This window comes from Lampris incognitus, chromosome 2 (assembly GCF_029633865.1).
Source record: "Lampris incognitus isolate fLamInc1 chromosome 2, fLamInc1.hap2, whole genome shotgun sequence".
NCBI lineage: Eukaryota > Metazoa > Chordata > Actinopteri > Lampriformes > Lampridae > Lampris > Lampris incognitus.
The window spans coordinates 5382126-5399440 of record NC_079212.1 but is presented as its reverse complement, the minus strand read 5'-3'; the positions used below and the strand labels follow the sequence as shown (position 1 = coordinate 5399440).

The following is a 17315-nucleotide window of genomic DNA, read 5'->3' as shown; positions in this document are numbered from 1 at the left end:
TTGTCAGGGCCAGAAGAAGGCCATCAGTCCCCCAGCATTGCCTGAAGTGGCCCACATCCGGATGCTGTCTGGGAAAACACTGACGGGTTGAGGATTAACACATATACAACGTACTGGAGAGAAACACCCTGACGGGGGAGTCAAAGGCAGCCATCTCCCTCCGAGGGGAGAGGAGCTCAGTGTCTCTTAAAGTTCAGCAAAACAGAGTCTAACGTGTTTAACCCCTCGACGTTTCCAGACAATCAACCTATAGAAACACTGCTGCATGCGACAGGGGGAACTGATTCTAGCAGGAGTCAGCAGTTCAACGCAAGTTCAACACCGGTATCAAAGGAAAACGGACTGCAGGCAAATGGGGGAAAAAGACGTCAGGGCCTCTTGAAGACCTCTTCATATGATGTGTCTTAGCCCACCACATGTGTATCTGCTGACACACAACGGGTCTCATGACACAACTGCATTCAGCTCACATAGCGACACAGGCATAAATACATAAATAGATACGTAACGAATGAATGATCAATCTTAATCTTTTATGTTAATTTGAACACTTACTGCTTGTGAGTGATGGTTTTGGGTTAAATGGAATCATATGTCCTGGAAGGGATTATTGTTGATGGTGTGTGTGTGTGTGTGTGTGTGTGTGTGTGTATAGGGTGGGGTGTGTGTGTGTGTGTGTGTGTGTGTGTGTGTGTGTGTGTGCATGGGGTGGGGTGTGTGTGTGTGTGTGTGTGTGCATGGGGTGGGGTGTGTGTGTGTGTGTGTGTGTGTGTTTGTGTGTGTGCATGGGGTGGGGTGTGTGTGTGTGTGTGTGTGTGTGTGTGTGTGTGTGTGTGTTTGTGTGCATGGGGTGGTGTGTGTGTGTGTGTGCATGGGGTGGTGTGTGTGTGTGTGTGTGTGTGTGTGTGTGTGTGTGTGCATGGGGTGGTGTGTGTGTGTGTGTGTGCATGGGGTGGGGTGTTTGTGTGTGTGTGTGTGCATGGGGTGGTGTGTGTGTGTGTGTGTGTGTGTGTGCATGGGGTGGTGTGTGTGTGTGTGTGTGTGTGTGCATGGGGTGGGGTGTTTGTGTGTGTGTGTGTGTATGGGGTGGTGTGTGTGTGTGTGTGTGTGTGTGTGTGTGTGTGCATGGGGTGGGGTGTTTGTGTGTGTGTGTGTGTATGGGGTGGTGTGTGTGTGTGTGTGTGTGTGTGTGTGTGTGTGTGTGTGTGTGCATGGGGTGGGGTGTTTGTGTGTGTGTGTATGGGGTGGTGTGTGTGTGTGTGTGTGTGTGTGTAGGGGGGGAGGGGCTTAGAGGAGTGTTTATGTGAATGTAGATGACAGCAGTTGCTGACAGGTCACATTACTCAACATCAACTGGCAGTGGAGCCTCGACAGTCTCTACGTGGACTGTGAGCTGCTATCTGAACCCACCCACCCCAACCTCCCACACCGGCGGACGTCTCAGCACCTGGCTGAAATAAGGGATCTCCTAAACACACAGAAATATGCAGCGGGCTTAAACATCACGCTAAACAAACTACGCTCTCAGCAGGTGAAAGGCTATTTTACAACCCGGCTTCCCAGTTTTCCATAACCTCAAACAAAGTTCCTGCACATCTGACCAGTTCCCCAGTTTCGCAGGTGCTTTCCACGACTGGGAACTGGTCTACATATTTCCAGGTTTTCCAGCGAGCGTGGGAACCCTGAGATCGCCTGCCTGTGCCTCAGACGAGAGGAAAGTGCTGCAGACAGACACATGCAGCCAGGCGTCTGTTTCTGCATGTTAAACACCCGGCTCGTCTCCATGCGGCAGAGAGACGTCAAACCTGGTTAAAACGGGTCAGGACGGGGGGTGGGGGGTGGGGGGGGGGCGCCGGGATGGCGTTGTGTGCAGGGAAAAGGATGAATGGGGTCCACCGATCGTGCACGGTAGTCTCCTCTCACATCCAGGGGTCTGTCTGTCTGTCTGTGCGTGTCTCAAAGGCAGTCCAGTGATCACAGCTGGGCAGAACAGCTGTTCAGCCCAGCTCGGAGACGTCACAGCCCGCCCTGTCCCAGAACAAAACAACAAGCCAGAGTCAGAGTTCAGCCGAATCTCTCCCCCGTAACACGTTGAGTCATGCGCAGCACTCCGCGTCCACCCCGTGCAACACGCCAGGCGTGTTGGAAAGTACCGATACACTGGAGTACGGCGATGTTACCTCTCGTGACACTGTATCGATTCTCCAAACCGATGTATCGCTTCTTAATTGTTTACATGTGAAGGTTCGTGGCAAACGTTTTGTGTCGTGTGTAACCTCACGACCGCTAGATGGCAGTGTTGTAATCTATCTTCAGCCATTCGACTCTTCCACTCTAACCCAACAACGGAAACAATGTATCGCCTTTCTTGCAGTATCGCAATATATCTTGATACATTGAATCATAACCCTGTATCGTGATACGTACCGTATCGCCGGATTCTCACCGATACACAGCCCTAAAACAGACTGTACGATGGAGGGGGGGGGGCATTAACATAACAACAGCCTTATTAATCAGCCTACTACTCTTAACAGGGTAGTAGTTCTTGAAGAGGTGAGTTTTCGACCTGCGCCGAGAAATGGGCAGCAACTCAGCTGTCCTGGCATCAGTGGGGAGTTCAGTTATGATTCAATATATCATGATATATTGTGATACTGTCACAAAGGTGATATATTGTGATACTGTCACAAAGGTGATATATTGTGATACTGTCACAAAGGTGATATATTGTGATACTGTCACAAAGGTGATATATTGTGATACTGTCAGAAAGGTCATATATTGTGATACTGTAAGAAAGGTCATATATTGTGATACTGTCAGAAAGGTGATATATTGTGATACCGTCAGAAAGGTGATATATTGTGATACTGTCAGAAAGGTGATATATTGTGGTACTGTAAGAAAGGTGATATATTGTGGTACTGTAAGAAAGGTGATATATTGTGATACTGTCAGAAAGGTGATATATTGTGATACTGTCAGAAAGGTGATATATTGTGATACTGTCAGAAAGGTGATATATTGTGATACTGTAAGAAAGGTGATATATTGTGATACTGTCAGAAAGGTGATATATTGTGATACTGTCAGAAAGGTGATATATTGTGATACTGTCAGAAAGGTGATATATTGTGATACTGTCAGAAAGGTGATATATTGTGATACTGTAAGAAAGGTGATATATTGTGATACTGTCAGAAAGGTGATATATTGTGATACTGTCAGAAAGGTGATATATTGTGATACTGTAAGAAAGGTGATATATTGTGATACTGTCAGAAAGGTGATATATTGTGATACTGTCAGAAAGGTGATATATTGTGATACTGTAACAAAGGTGATATATTGTGATACTGTAAGAAAGGTGATATATTGTGATACTGTCAGAAAGGTGATATATTGTGATGCTGTCAGAAAGGTGATATATTGTGGTACTGTAAGAAAGGTGATATATTGTGGTACTGTAAGAAAGGTGATATATTGTGATACTGTCAGAAAGGTGATATGTTGTGGTGCTGTAAGAAAGGTGATATATTGTGGTACTGTAAGAAAGGTGATATATTGTGGTACTGTGAGAAAGGTGATATATTGTGGTATTGTAAGAAAGGTGATATATTGTGATACTGTCAGAAAGGTGATATATTGTGATACTGTGAGAAAGGGGATATATTGTGATACTGTCAGAAAGGTGATATATTGTGATACTGTCAGAAAGGTGATATATTGTGATACTGTCAGAAAGGTGATATATTGTGGTACTGTCAGAAAGGTGATATATTGTGATACTGTGAGAAAGGTGATACATTGTGATACTTTCAGAAAGGTGATACATTGTGATACTGTAAGAAAGGTGATATATTGTGATACTGTGAGAAAGGTGATATATTGTGATACTGTCAGAAAGGTGATATATTGTGATACTGTAAGAAAGGTGATATATTGTGATACTCTCAGAAAGGTGATATATTGTGATACTGTAAGAAAGGTGATATATTGTGATACTGTCAGAAAGGTGATACATTGTGATACTGTCAGAAAGGTGATATATTGTGATACTGTCAGAAAGGTGATATATTGTGATACTGTCAGAAAGGTGATATATTGTGATACTGTCAGAAAGGTGATATATTGTGATACTGTCAGAAAGGTGATATATTGTGATACTGTCAGAAAGGTGATATATTGTGATACTGTCAGAAAGGTGATATATTGTGATACTGTCAGAAAGCTGATATATTGTGGTTTCATAGGCCTGTGTTCTTTGTGCTTATGCTACTTCCTGTCTCAGTTGACGTTGTTGGGTTGGAGTTGAAGAGTCACATGGCTGAAGATAGATTACAACACTGTTATCTAGCGGTCGTGGGGTTACACACAACACAACATGTTTGTCACCAACCTTTACATGTAAACAGTTAAAACTCAATATAGTGGTTTTGAGACTCGATACAGTATCACAAAAGATAACATCGTCATACTGGAGTGTATCGATATTTTCTTACACCCCTATCCTTAACAGAGGCAATAGGCATCCGGGTGGCGTGGTGGTCTATTCTGTTGCCTACCAACAAGGGGATCACCAGTTCGAATCCCCGTGTTGCCTCCGGCTTGGTCGGGCGTCCCTACAGACACAACTGGCCGTGTCTGTGGGTGGGAAGCCGGATGTGGGTATGTGTCCTGGTCACTGCGTTAGCGTCTTCCCTGGTCGGTTGGGGCACCTGTTTGGGGGGGAGGGGGGACTGGTGGGAATAGCGTGATCCTCCCACGCGCTACGTCCCCCTGGTGAAACTCCTCACTGTCAGGTGAAAAGAAGCGGCTGGCAACTCCACATGTATCGGAGGAGGCATGTGGTAGTCTGCAGCCCTCCCCGGATCGGCAGAGGGGTGGAGTAGAGACCAGGACAGCTCAGAAGAGTGGGGTAATTGGCCGGATACAATTGGGGAGAAAAAACAAAACAAAAACAGAAGCAACGGCTGCCCAATCAGTAGCTACCTTACTCTCATGTAAAATCCTGTTCGACTGTTCCTGGTGAGAACAAAGTCACTCTGGGGGACAATGATGAAAGTCCGTTTTAATGGCGGCACGGTGGCCCAGTGGTTCGCACTGTTTCCTCACAGCAAGAAGGTCCTGGGCTCGAACCCCAGGCCGTCCCAGGTCCTTCCTGTGTGGAGTTTGCATGTTCTTCCCGTGTCTGCGTTGGGTTTTCCTCCCACCATCAAAAATACATGCATGTATGTGCCCCTGAGCAAGGCAATGGAAAGAAGAACTGGAGTTGGTCCCCCGGGGCGCTGCACCACAGCTGCCCACTGCTCCTACACAACAGGAGGGGTTAGGTGCGGAGAACACATTCATTGTAAGAATACAATGTCACATAAAGTGGCTGTCATTCAAATGGACCTAATTCCATCCATCCATCATCCAAACGGCTTATCCTGCTCTCAAGGTCGCGGGGATGCTGGAGCCGATCCCAGCAGTCATTGGGTGGCAGGTGGGGAGACAGCCTGGACAGGCCGCCAGGCCATCACAGGGCCAACACACACACACACACACACACACACACACACACACACACACACATTCTCACATAGGGACAATTTAGTACGGCCGATTCACCTGACCTACATGTCTTTGGACTGTGGGAGGAAACCCACACAGACACGGGCAGAACATGCAAACTCCACACAGAGGACGACCCGGGACAACCCCCCCCCCCCCGAGGTTGGACCACCCCAGGGCTCAAATCCAGGACCCCCACCCCACCCCGTGAGGCAACCGTGCTAACCATGCCGCCCTATATTAAGCCGCTGTTGTCCAAATGATTCAACGGTATTATTCAAAGGCACGGACAGAGATTTGCCTACTGGACTGAGGAAGAATCCCACCTCCTTCAGGGACCCCCTGAGCCTCTCTTCAGGTTGGGAGAATCCACCTCCGCCAAACTGTCGCGCGACAGGAAAGCTGCGGTTGACGGGGTTGAGGGGGACCGTTTCAGATCAGGAGGGTCATCAGTGACCTCGTCTATATGTACCACTTAAAGGTATAGTTGTACATGGCAAGAATAAGGGAGGGGGAAAATCAAGGAGCGCCGTTGTGATAGGTTCAAAAATTATCCCTTTTTTTCCTAAATGCGGCCGGAGCTAATTGGTCACGTAGAAGAAGCTGGCGAGACAGATATTTAATATGTGTGAAAGCACGCGAACGGTACTGCGCTCTGACCGCAGAACCCACCCCAAGACTAGACCAACCTCGTTTTCCATGATACCGCCCCACCCCGCTCCATCCATTCATCCACCCATTATCTGAACCGCTTATCCTGCTCTCAGGGTCGCGGGGATGCTGGAGCCTATCCCAGTAGGTATTGGGCGGCAGGCGGGGGGACACCCTGGACAGGCCGCCAGGCCGTCACACAGGGCCCCCACACACACACACCTAGGGACAGTTTAGTCCAGCCGAGTCACCTGACCCACATGTCTTTGGACTGTGGGAGGAAACCGGAGCCCCCGGAGGAAACCCACCCAGACACGGGGAGAACATGCAAACTCCCCACAGAGGACGACCCGGGACGACCCCCAAGGTTGGACCACCCCGGGGGGGCTCGAACCCAGGCCCTCCTTGCTGTGAGGCGACCGCGCTCCACCCCACTCCCTCTATGTGAATTCACTGGTCTTTACTACTGCAAGTTTGTTTTTTAAATAGTCAAATGTAGAGCTGCAAATGACAAATGTCCTTAAGCACCAGCCTCTCCGCTATAACTCACAGCAGTGATCCTGAATCCACAGGTTCCCAATCATCTATCGACGTGTTGCTGGCGTGTCGCCTGCACCTACCGGGCTCACGTCCGACACGTCACAAATCCGGATCCGCCTCCCCCCGGTGTTATCGGTACACCAGACTAGTAGTCAGCGGGTCAGCGATAGGTCACCAAGGCCTTTCTAACACACTGTACTCATTACAGACGCAACACAGGACAAAGACGATAAGCCTGGGCTATGCTGCACTCACGAGATTTATGTCTTCCCCCCCGGAACGAGCTCGCGGGAAATACGTTCCACTCAACTCGAACGTACGAGTCCGGGCTCAGACCTAAAACTCCACCGCCACCTTGTATCCCCCCCCCACCACCACCTCCGCAGTAAGAATCCAGCAGAACCAACACTGAGGATGCACAGAACTTTTGATTTACAGAATTATTCCCCCCGGGAAATCCAGACGCACGAGCCCGTCCGTCTGGATTTACGACGGTTCAGGAAACCCTGCCGTCTTCTGACGTCAGTTCGTAATCACTCCTACGGGAGCGGGCTGGAAAACGGGGGGTCTTATAATTAGTGACGTCAGCAAAGGCCAGCGGATGAAACCAATCAGCGCGGTGTTTCACCAGGGAGTCCATGTGATGGGCCCCGGATAAGCCTGACTGAAAGCTAGTTCGCTCCTGCGGGTCCACAGCAGTCTGCTGGCTGCTCTCGCTCAGGGCACTTAGACCCTCCGCCGGATCATCTCGTGAACTCCAGAGGCATCAAAGTCATGAATGATGGATTCGGTTCGTCACTGACGTCAGTTTGCGTAATAAAGCCATATTCAGACCCGGCCATCTTTTGCCGTAAGTATCTGAACGTCAGTGAAGCCTCTGCGTGGAGTTGAACCGCGCTGGATGGCGAACCTCGCAGTATTGCTCATTCCTTTCCAGATTACTTTGTTTATTCTGTGCATCTGACTACATTAAGTACAACCTTCAGAGGAGCGAGTGTTTCCTTGTCAACAGATCGGTCTAACATAACAAGGAGCCAAAGTGTCTCAGCCATGCTGATGTTGGGCAAATACCATAAGGCTTTAGGCTTATTAGTGTCAATGGCCTCCTAAAAAGCCATGATTACACCACTGTTTTGTAGGCACGATGTATAGTTGTGTGAACCGTGCACACCCGGACAGCATCCGGATGCGGGCCACTTCAGGCAATGATGCGGCACTGGTGGTCTTCTTCTGGCCCTGACAAAACGGATGTGAGCCTGAAGTGGCCCACGTGTATAATAGCAAATATGGCCCAAATATGTCAAATCACATGTGGGCCTTTTTCTGGCAAAGACGCGGTGCTCTGGGCAACATGTGGTCTGGATGTGACCCTGAAGTGGCCCGTGTGGTAAATGGTGAATATGGCCCAAATATCACAAAACAAATATGGGCCACCTTTGGCAAATATGTGGCACATGCGGCATTGCTATGGCTTGGTTCTGGCCCAGATCTGGCAAACAGGAGCGGACCGCCCAAGTGCCATCATTCCACGCGGTATGTGGGCCGGATGACTGTGTCGGGTGTGGGACGGGTCCGGGCCCCAGCAGTTTTGCTATCTGGGTATGCACCTGTGTACGAACCTGTAATACATGCATGTGTGCAGCTGCATGGTTTTAAGCACTCTTTTTTATTACTATATAAGACCAAAGTAAAACTTTCATTATTTTCTTTCTGGAGCCATATTAAACATCTTTTATGTTAATCCTCAGCTTTAGCCTATAACCGCGTGAATTGCTGTCTTGTCTTCAGTCTCATCTGCTCTTTCTATTGTTCTGCTGATTTGTACTGTTGAACTACTGGGACTCTGTGACTGGAAATGAGTTCGAGAGTGTTACCACATCTGTTGTAAATCCTGAAAGGGACCATCTTTCTTAACACCGCAAACCTCGTTTTCTGTATTAGGTATGTAATTACAGTACTACTCTCATATTTGTGGCAGGACCTATAAAAAAAAGACCCTTTTTTTAGGCAGATTTCTCACACAAACAACTGCAATTAATGTGAGTTTCTCGCCCTGAGGAGTTATAATAGCTTTCTACACAACAACCCAGACCTGTGCTTTGCAAAAATGGGTCGGTGACGCTGATATACTGTTTGTACAGCACATGATGTTTTACGTTATTTGATTTTGCTGGAACTGATTACAGAGAATATTCAAGAGGTGCAGGAAAGTGGACTTTTGGGGAAATCTCCATGACAATTACCCATACATTTGTTTAAAATATCCATTGCACTTAAATTGACTTGACTTAAATCCTGTTGGTTTTATTTGCTTTTCCTCCAGTACCCTGTCTCAACTGTACAACCATTTGATTTCTTTGAGTATTTAGCACATATCCCCTGAGAGTATGTTTGGCTGAGCCCAGTTCTTCCAAAATGCCCAAATAAATTGCACTTATATGTTGCTGCTGTTGACAGCTAAACTTAATCCCGTTCTCTTCTCTCTAGATGGGAAATGCCTCAGATGCATCAGCCTTGTTCATCTCCACCATCTCCAAGAGGCAAGACTTTCTCATGGGGTCACTCTACACCATATTCTGTAAGTCCACAATCCTCGCTGGTTTTATCTCTAAATGAAAGTAAACGACTTTTTGCAGGCACGGCAAATTCCAGCACCTACAGATCCACATTTCCCCTCACTTTTCCTTCCCTTCTCTTCGGGCCTGTTGGCATTTTCCCAGTTATACTGTCCCTCGTTGGCAATGTCGTTCTGCTATTCGTTGCACATCGTAAACGCTCGTCCTTGAAGCCGGCCGAGTTCTTCATCATCAATCTCGCCATCAGCGACCTTGGGATGACGCTCTCCCTGTTCCCTTTGGCCATACCGTCCGCTTTTGCACATAAGTAAGAAGTATTTGTGTTTACTTCCTTTTCTTTAACCTTCACGTTTCTGTTAGTCTTGGCTTCCAGTTGCCAGTGAACGCCTGCTTTGTTCATCCACTCCCTCTTTCTCTCCGTCTATAATTCTCTCTCTACAGGTGGCTGTTTGGTGAGATTACCTGTCAGGCCTATGCAATGTGTGGAGTACTTTTTGGCCTAAGCAGCTTGACCAACCTCACCGCTCTTTCCCTAGTTTGCTGCCTTAAAGTCTGTTTCCCAAACCACGGTAAGTGGCTACTAAGGGGTTGTTGTTTTTTTTCCATCTTTTCTTTCATATTTCCTGCTCTTGCGTTTCAAAACTGTTTCCTCACACAGCTGAATGAATGCTGCACAACTCAAGAAATCCATCTACCAAAACCTCACCCAGCCTCTTTTTATCCTCCCGTTCGTCCCAAAAGGTAACAAGTTCTCCTCGTCTCACGCTTGCCTCCTGGTGGTTGGAGTGTGGTGTTACGCGTCAGTGTTTGCTGTGGGCCCCTTGGCCCAGTGGGGGCAATACGGCGCCGAGCCCTACGGCACAGCCTGCTGCATCGACTGGCATGCGCCCAACCAGAAGTCAAGTGCTTTGTCTTACATCGTCTGCCTCTTCCTGTTTTGCTACGCTGTGCCCTGCACCATCATCTTCTTCTCCTACACTTTCATCCTTCTGACGGTGCGAGGGTCGCGCCAGGCCGTCCAGCAGCACGTGTCACCGCAGACTAAGACCACCAATGCACACACACTGATTGTCAAGGTCAGGAAAAACATAACCATGTCTCTGCTGGAGTAGCAACAGTGGCTAAAGTTAAAAGAACTCATTGCAATAAGGAAATTTAATAGAGTTCTTCATCAATTCCTTTAGTGCATAACTGTTTAACGTATTAACTATGTATATCCCAGATAGCAAAATTGTTGTGGCCCGGACCCGTCCCAATTCATCCGGCCCACATACCGCGTGGAATGATGGCACTTGGGCGGTCCGCTCCTGTTTGCCAGATCTGGGCCAGAACCAAGCCATAGCAATGCCCCATGTGCCACATATTTGCCAAAGGTGGCCCATATTTGTTTTGTGATATTTGGGCCATATTCACCGTTTACCACACGGGCCACTTCAGGGTCACATCCAGATTACATGTTGCCGAGAGCGCCGCGTCTTTGCCAAAAAAGGCCCACATTTGATTTGGCATATTTGGGCCATATTTGCTGTTATACATGTGGGCCACTTCAGGCTCACATCCATTTTGTCAGGGCCAGAAGAAGGCCATCAGTGCCGCATCGTTGCCTGAAGTGGCCCACATCCGGGTGCTATCTGGGATACTGTTAGGTCTGTGATCATTTATGACTGACGCACACCTAAATATACCATTTGAATGCGTTTCTGCATTTTGTGTGTTGCTGTATGTTTGTGTGTGTGCATGTAAACATACTCTCCACAGTTGTCAGTGGCGGTTTGCGTGGGTTTCCTGGGTGCTTGGACCCCATACGCAGTAGTTGCCATGTGGGCTGCCTTCAGTGACGCCACCAAGGTTTCTCCCACTGCGTTTGCTGCGGCAGCCATCTTCGCCAAGTCCTCCACGATCTACAACCCCGTGGTCTACCTGCTGTGCAAGCCCAACTTTCGCAAGTGTCTGTACAGAGACACATCCACATTTCGCCAGAGGATCTGCAGGGGGAGTCCGCGGCCGGAGCAGAAAGAACCCTTTGGCTCGACCTTGCAGCCCAACAAGGAGGTGAGCGTCTCCACGCGTTACTCAAATGGACAGCAGGAGAGCCACGGGGTGTGTCAGCACTGCGCTGGGGACGGGGGGCAGTGCCCCGCCACCACACCCCAGAGGACCACCCGCATCCTGACGGGGTCCACCAACAGCGAGGTGACGGTCAGCCATCTCCCAGCCAAATTACAGGCCGAACTCCTCTAGTTTCACATCGCCGTTTGTCTTTCGTGAGGAAAAACGAGAGTACCACAGTTGGAGAGAAAGGGCCAGAGATGAAGCCCAAATAATGTGGAGCCTGCCCTGCCGTGAGGTGTACAACTGACACACGAGGTGTTTGTGTGAAAGTGACAGCCAAACTGACAATCTGACAAACTGACAACTCTTTTGCCCCTTGTCCAGCCGGTGCTAGAACTGAAACCCTACGTTGCATCTCACTCTTCATCGGTCTTTCCATCCCCAACATGCTCTAGTCTGGAAAACCCAAACACGTGTATACGTGGTAAGGTGTATGTTGCGTATATGTCGCGGAGTGTAACGAAAGAACAGTTTGGTAGCGCCTCTACTTGAACCTGCAGCAGCTCAGTCAACGCTAGTCCATTTCCCGCTGCACCCTACTGTACAGTGACGTCGCTGATCCTGATGGAGAGTCCCGACTTTTCGTGTGAACAAGGTAACGAACCTCAGCTGGCTTCCAGGGGATTTATTTTCCAGTGAAAACAACTAAATATGTCATTCATATGACATTTCAATCTGTCCTCCACCAAAAAAAACGACCCCACAGGTCGTTTGTACAAGCAGCTCATCACGACCGGTAGCTACGTTTTAAAGTTAAGCGACCTCTAGCGGTCGCGCTGCCAATAGCGATGTTAGCTACTATACTAGACGGCGAAACAACACAAAAACGCACTGACTCCATATTCTGTTGTTCTCAACTTGTTTTCATCACTATTTACTGAGTACTTCCCTTTATTAGCCTGTCCATGAGGCGTTGTAAAAAGGATGTCAACAACTGGTTAAAAACCCACAATGCACAGAGGCAGCATATCTCCTGCCGCCGGTAGGGGGCGCTAATTTAGGAAACGCTCCTGTGGGTCGTATTAGAGCAGGGGGTGGGCAAGCTTATCCAGAAAGTGCCAGAGTGGGTGAAGGTTTTTGCTCCAACCGAGCAGTTACACACCTGTGTCACTGAGTCAAGTTCCTCAGCAAGGCCTCTACTGGTTGATTAGTGGGATCAGGTGTGTAACTGCTTGGTTGGAACAAGAACCTTCACCCCCACTGGCCCTTTCTGGATGAGACTGCCCACCCCTGTATTAGAGGGTATACAACCTATGTGGTCATATGGGTTGAAGGACTTGTAGTTCAACAAACATCCACTTGTTTTGTACACCATCTTACTATGCCAACACAAAAAGAGCGTTTGGGCGGTGGACAAATGGGATTCTTGATATTCGGCCTGTGCCGACAAGACAGGAAGCCCATCATCTGAAAAAGACTCTACAACCGTAACTGCAATGGAGAGGAAGATGTCAAGTAAGCTCTACTGTGTGACTGCATCAGATATGAACACGCTTACAGCCAAATAGGTTTTTCAATCGTCTGTCACGCTGCCGGGCGGGCGGGCGCAGGACTCTTCGGTTGGAGACTGGCGGACTCGTTTTAAAGTGAAATAACGATCTTCCCTGACGCATCTTGAGAACGATGCGTTGTCCCAACCAGTTCCCCTCGACAATCATCTCTTTTTATCAACAGGAAGCCAGCCAAAGGATTTTTTTTCTTGTCATAATCATATGCACAATCTTGTGCTTATCCCACACCAGTATCCAGAGGCCTTCGGTGGGTTCTCCCTCACCATGACACAAGGTTCTGTTTTGCTGTGTTAATATGGTGTTACTGTACTGTGGGGCCTAATGTACGTATAAAGGAAAGCGTATCTTTCTATCACCATTATGATGATGTTATTATCTTTAGGCAAGTGAGCCGATGTGTGAAAGATGTCTATTTATGTATCTATTTATTTACTAATTAAAATGATATCCAGTCTGTGCGGTCCCTTGGTTCAGCTTTACACAGGAAACCAGCGAATAAAGGAAGCAATAGCCCACGGTAGCCATAAAGCCTCTCAGTCCGTCTATTCTGCGGAGTCACAAACGTTTTGCAGGGCAGAGATAAGTCAATTTAAAGGGATGTGGTAAACCCAATAAGAGACAATTATGCATCATATGATTTGCTTGGACTGCAGCAATGGCACAGCAAACCCATAAAACGTGAAGAATGACGATTTAGGTAATGTGATTTTTCTCATATCAGCTGTTATTTACAACCGCGCTTCACTGGGAGCCACGTGTAATTTCTGGTGGACGCCAGAGCCCCAGAACTCCCTGCAGAGCGAGGTTAGTCGAGTCAGTGCAATGTGCCACAATGAACCGAGTAATGCCAGCCTCTTGGTGCCGTCTCCTCCGACAATCAGCGGCGTCATAGTGGGGGGAAAGGGGAAGGACCTGCCAGGGCCCAGAAGGGGGGGCGGGGGAATTAAAAGTTTGTTTTGATTTACAAATTTGTATTTCTAACTAATTAGTGTCATAACTTCAGTTGAAATTGGCTCAATACATCGGTTGAGGGACTTAAAGAAAATAGTGGAGGCTCTCTGAGGCCCCTCTCACCCCTCTCTGATGCCCCTCTCACCCCTCTCTGAGGCCCCTCTCACCCCTCTCTGAGGCCCCTCTCACCCCTCTCTGAGGCCCCTCTCACCCCTTACAAAGGGTACAAAATGGTTTAGTCCGCCCCTCGCGAGCATCTCTCAATGCAGCTCATCTAGTCCTGTCATGAGTGACTGCTGACACAAGCACAAGCACAGAGTCACACAAGTCACACAGTCAAGATAGTTAAGGTTAGGTTAAGGTAGGTTACATCAGGTTACAACAGATTGATGTCCTGTGATTGTAAATAATATACACTATGCTAGAACTCAACAAAAAAAAGTGATGCGTGAGAGACAAAAGAGGAAAGGGGCCCACAGAGACTGCTTATGTATAGGGCCCAGAATTTTGTGCTACACCCCTACAGACAATTCTTTGGTAAAAAATGTACTATTAAAAAGAAAACGCAGGGGCATCCGGGTAGCGTGGCAGTCTAATCCGTTGCCTACCAACACGAGGATCGCAGGTTCAAATCCCCGTGTTACCTCCGGCTTGGTCGGGCATCCCTACAGACACAACTGGCCGTGTCTGTGGGTGGGAAGCCGGATGTGGGTATGTGTGCTGGTCGCTGCACTAGCGCCCCCTCTGGTCGGTTGGGGCATCTGTTCAGGGGAGAGGGGCAACTGGGGGTTGTAGCGTGATCCTCCCACGCGCTACATCCCCCCTGGCGAAACTCCTCACTGTCAGGTGAAAAGCGGCTGGTGACTCCACATGTAACGGAGGAGGCATGTGGTTGTCTGCTGCCCTCCCCGGATCGGCAGAGGGGGTGGAGCAGAGACCGGGATGGCTTGGAAGAGTGGGGTAATTGGCCGGGTACAACTGGGGAGAATTTTCAGAAAGAACAGTAACAGGAAGGAAGGCTAGTGGTACACCGCTTCAACAAACTTCTCCCCTTCAGGGTCCTGACTTCATTAGAATTGGCATGTAAGATATAAAATAATTAAAAGCAAGTACGCGTATGGAAGCAAGAAACTCAGTCTGTAACGAGAAACAAAGGGAGCGTGCAAGTCACTGAGGGCTCTTGGTTATTCTTGAGATCTAAGCAAGACCTCCATCAGGGTTTATATGAGTCCAAAAAACAGCCCAAGGGGTAGTCCCATCTTCCATGTTGCCTTTTAACCTGCTGAGCGCGGACTCGTAGGATGCAGTCTCAATCACTGCTTTTACCCAGTCTTTCAGATCTGCAGATTTAGCTATTTTCCAATGTCTCAAGATAATTCTGGAAGCTGTGACCAAACCCACCATAATAACAGAAAAAACACCTTTTGATATATTTGGTGTTTGAGATCTGTCCCCTAATAGGCATAAAGCAGGAGTCAGGGGGATTACAGACCCAGACCAGCTACTCAGGACCTCCACCACTTTAACCCAGAATGGCTTCACTAATGTACATTCCCATATACAGAGTAGGAAAGTTCCTACCTCTGTTCTACATTTCCAACAGATGGTGTCCTTCGTCAGTTTCATTCTATAGAGTCTTTAGGTTCTATTCTATTCTATATAGAGTATTTAGGTTCTATTCTATTCTATATAGAGTCTTTAGGTCCTATTCTATTCTATAGAGTCTTTAGGTTCTATTCTATTCTATTCTATAGAGTCTTTGGGTTCTATTCTATAGAGTCTTTATGTTCTATTCTATTCTATAGTCTTTAGGTTCTATTCTATGCTATAGAGTCTTTAGGTTCTATTCTATATAGAGTCTTTAGGTTCTATTCTATTCTATATAGAGTCTTTAGGTTCTATTCTATTCTATAGAGTCTTTAGGTTCTATTCTATTCTATAGAGTCTTTGGGTTCTATTCTATAGAGTCTTTATGTTCTATTCTATTCTATAGTCTTTAGGTTCTATTCTATGCTATAGAGTCTTTAGGTTCTATTATATTCTATATAGAGTCTTTAGGTTCTATTCTATTCTATAGAGTCTTTGGGTTCTATTCTATAGACTCTTTATGTTCTATTCTATTTTATAGTCTTTAGGTTCTATTCTATTCTATAGAGTCTTTAGGTTCTATTCTATTCTATATAGAGTCTTTAGGTTCTATTCTATTCTATAGAGTCTTTAGGTTCTATTCTATAGAGTCTTTAGGTTCTATTATATTCTATATAGAGTCTTTAGGTTCTATTCTATTCTATACAGTCTTTAGGTTCTATTATATTCTATAGAGTCTTTAGGTTCTATTCTATTCTATAGTCTTTAGGTTCTATTCTATTCTATAGTCTTTAGGTTCTATTCTATAGAGTCTTAAGGTTCTATTTTATTCTATATAGTCTTTAAGTTCTATTCTATTCTATAGAGTCTTTGGGTTCTATTCTATAGAGTCTTTAGGTTCTATTCTATTCTATAGTCTTTAGGTTCTATTCTATTCTATATAGTCTTTAGGTTCTATTCTATTATATAGAGTCTTTGGGTTCTATTCTATAGAGTCTTTGGGTTCTATTCTATAGTCTTTGGGTTATATTCTATTCTACAGAGTCTTTAGGTTCTATTATATTCTATATAGAGTCTTTAGGTTCTATTATATTCTATAGAGACTTTAGGTTCTATTCCATAGTCTTTAGGTTCTATTCTATAGTCTTTAGGTTCTATTCTATAGAGTCTTAAGGTTCTATTCTATTCTATATAGAGTCTTTAAGTTCTATTCTGTTCTATTCTATAGAGTCTTTGGGTTCTGTTCTATAGAGTCTTTAGGTTCTATTCTATTCTATAGTCTTTAGGTTCTATTCTATTCAATAGAGTCTTTAGGTTCTATTCTATTCTACAGTCTTTAGGTTCACTGGTTTCTAACACTGAGGACACGACCACGATCGCACAATGTGCGCCATCATTTGGCTGGCTCGCCTCCTCACCCTGTTAACATACACATAATGACCGTCCTCTAAGATTTCCCTACCGGTGCCAATATCCTGCGGCGAAATGTCACCCCGTTACGAAGTACCTCAAGTTAACTGCCCCATCCATCTCTTCCTTCATAATCCCATCCACGCTACATGTGAGGGATGCTCAAACGCCTCTGACACAAACATGCACGTGATGCACGTGCACCCAAGAGCACACACGAGGGAGCCAGTGTCATAGCAAATCTTGAGGGGGAAACAGAACAACTTTGCCATTGTGATTTTTTTTCCTATACGAGTTGAACTGAATTATTTGCTCAAATGGACACACACACACACACACACACACACTCACACACACACACACACACAAAATGCCAGCAGGGGTCTTGAGCAAATGTGGATGAAAGATGACTTAGCTG

At 46.7% G+C, this 17315-nt stretch overlaps 1 protein-coding gene across 1 annotated transcript; it reads left to right on the top strand.

The window, feature by feature from the left end:
• Window positions 1-292: 292 nt before the first annotated feature.
• opn7d (opsin 7, group member d) lies at window positions 293-11567 on the top strand. Its single transcript, XM_056275093.1, has 6 exons — window positions 293-313; window positions 9238-9328; window positions 9471-9633; window positions 9768-9895; window positions 10068-10402; window positions 11085-11567. Exons 2-6 carry the CDS (start codon window positions 9238-9240, stop codon window positions 11565-11567), a joined length of 1200 nt encoding a protein of 399 aa, XP_056131068.1. The 5' UTR covers window positions 293-313.
• The last annotated feature ends 5748 nt before the right edge of the window (window positions 11568-17315 follow it).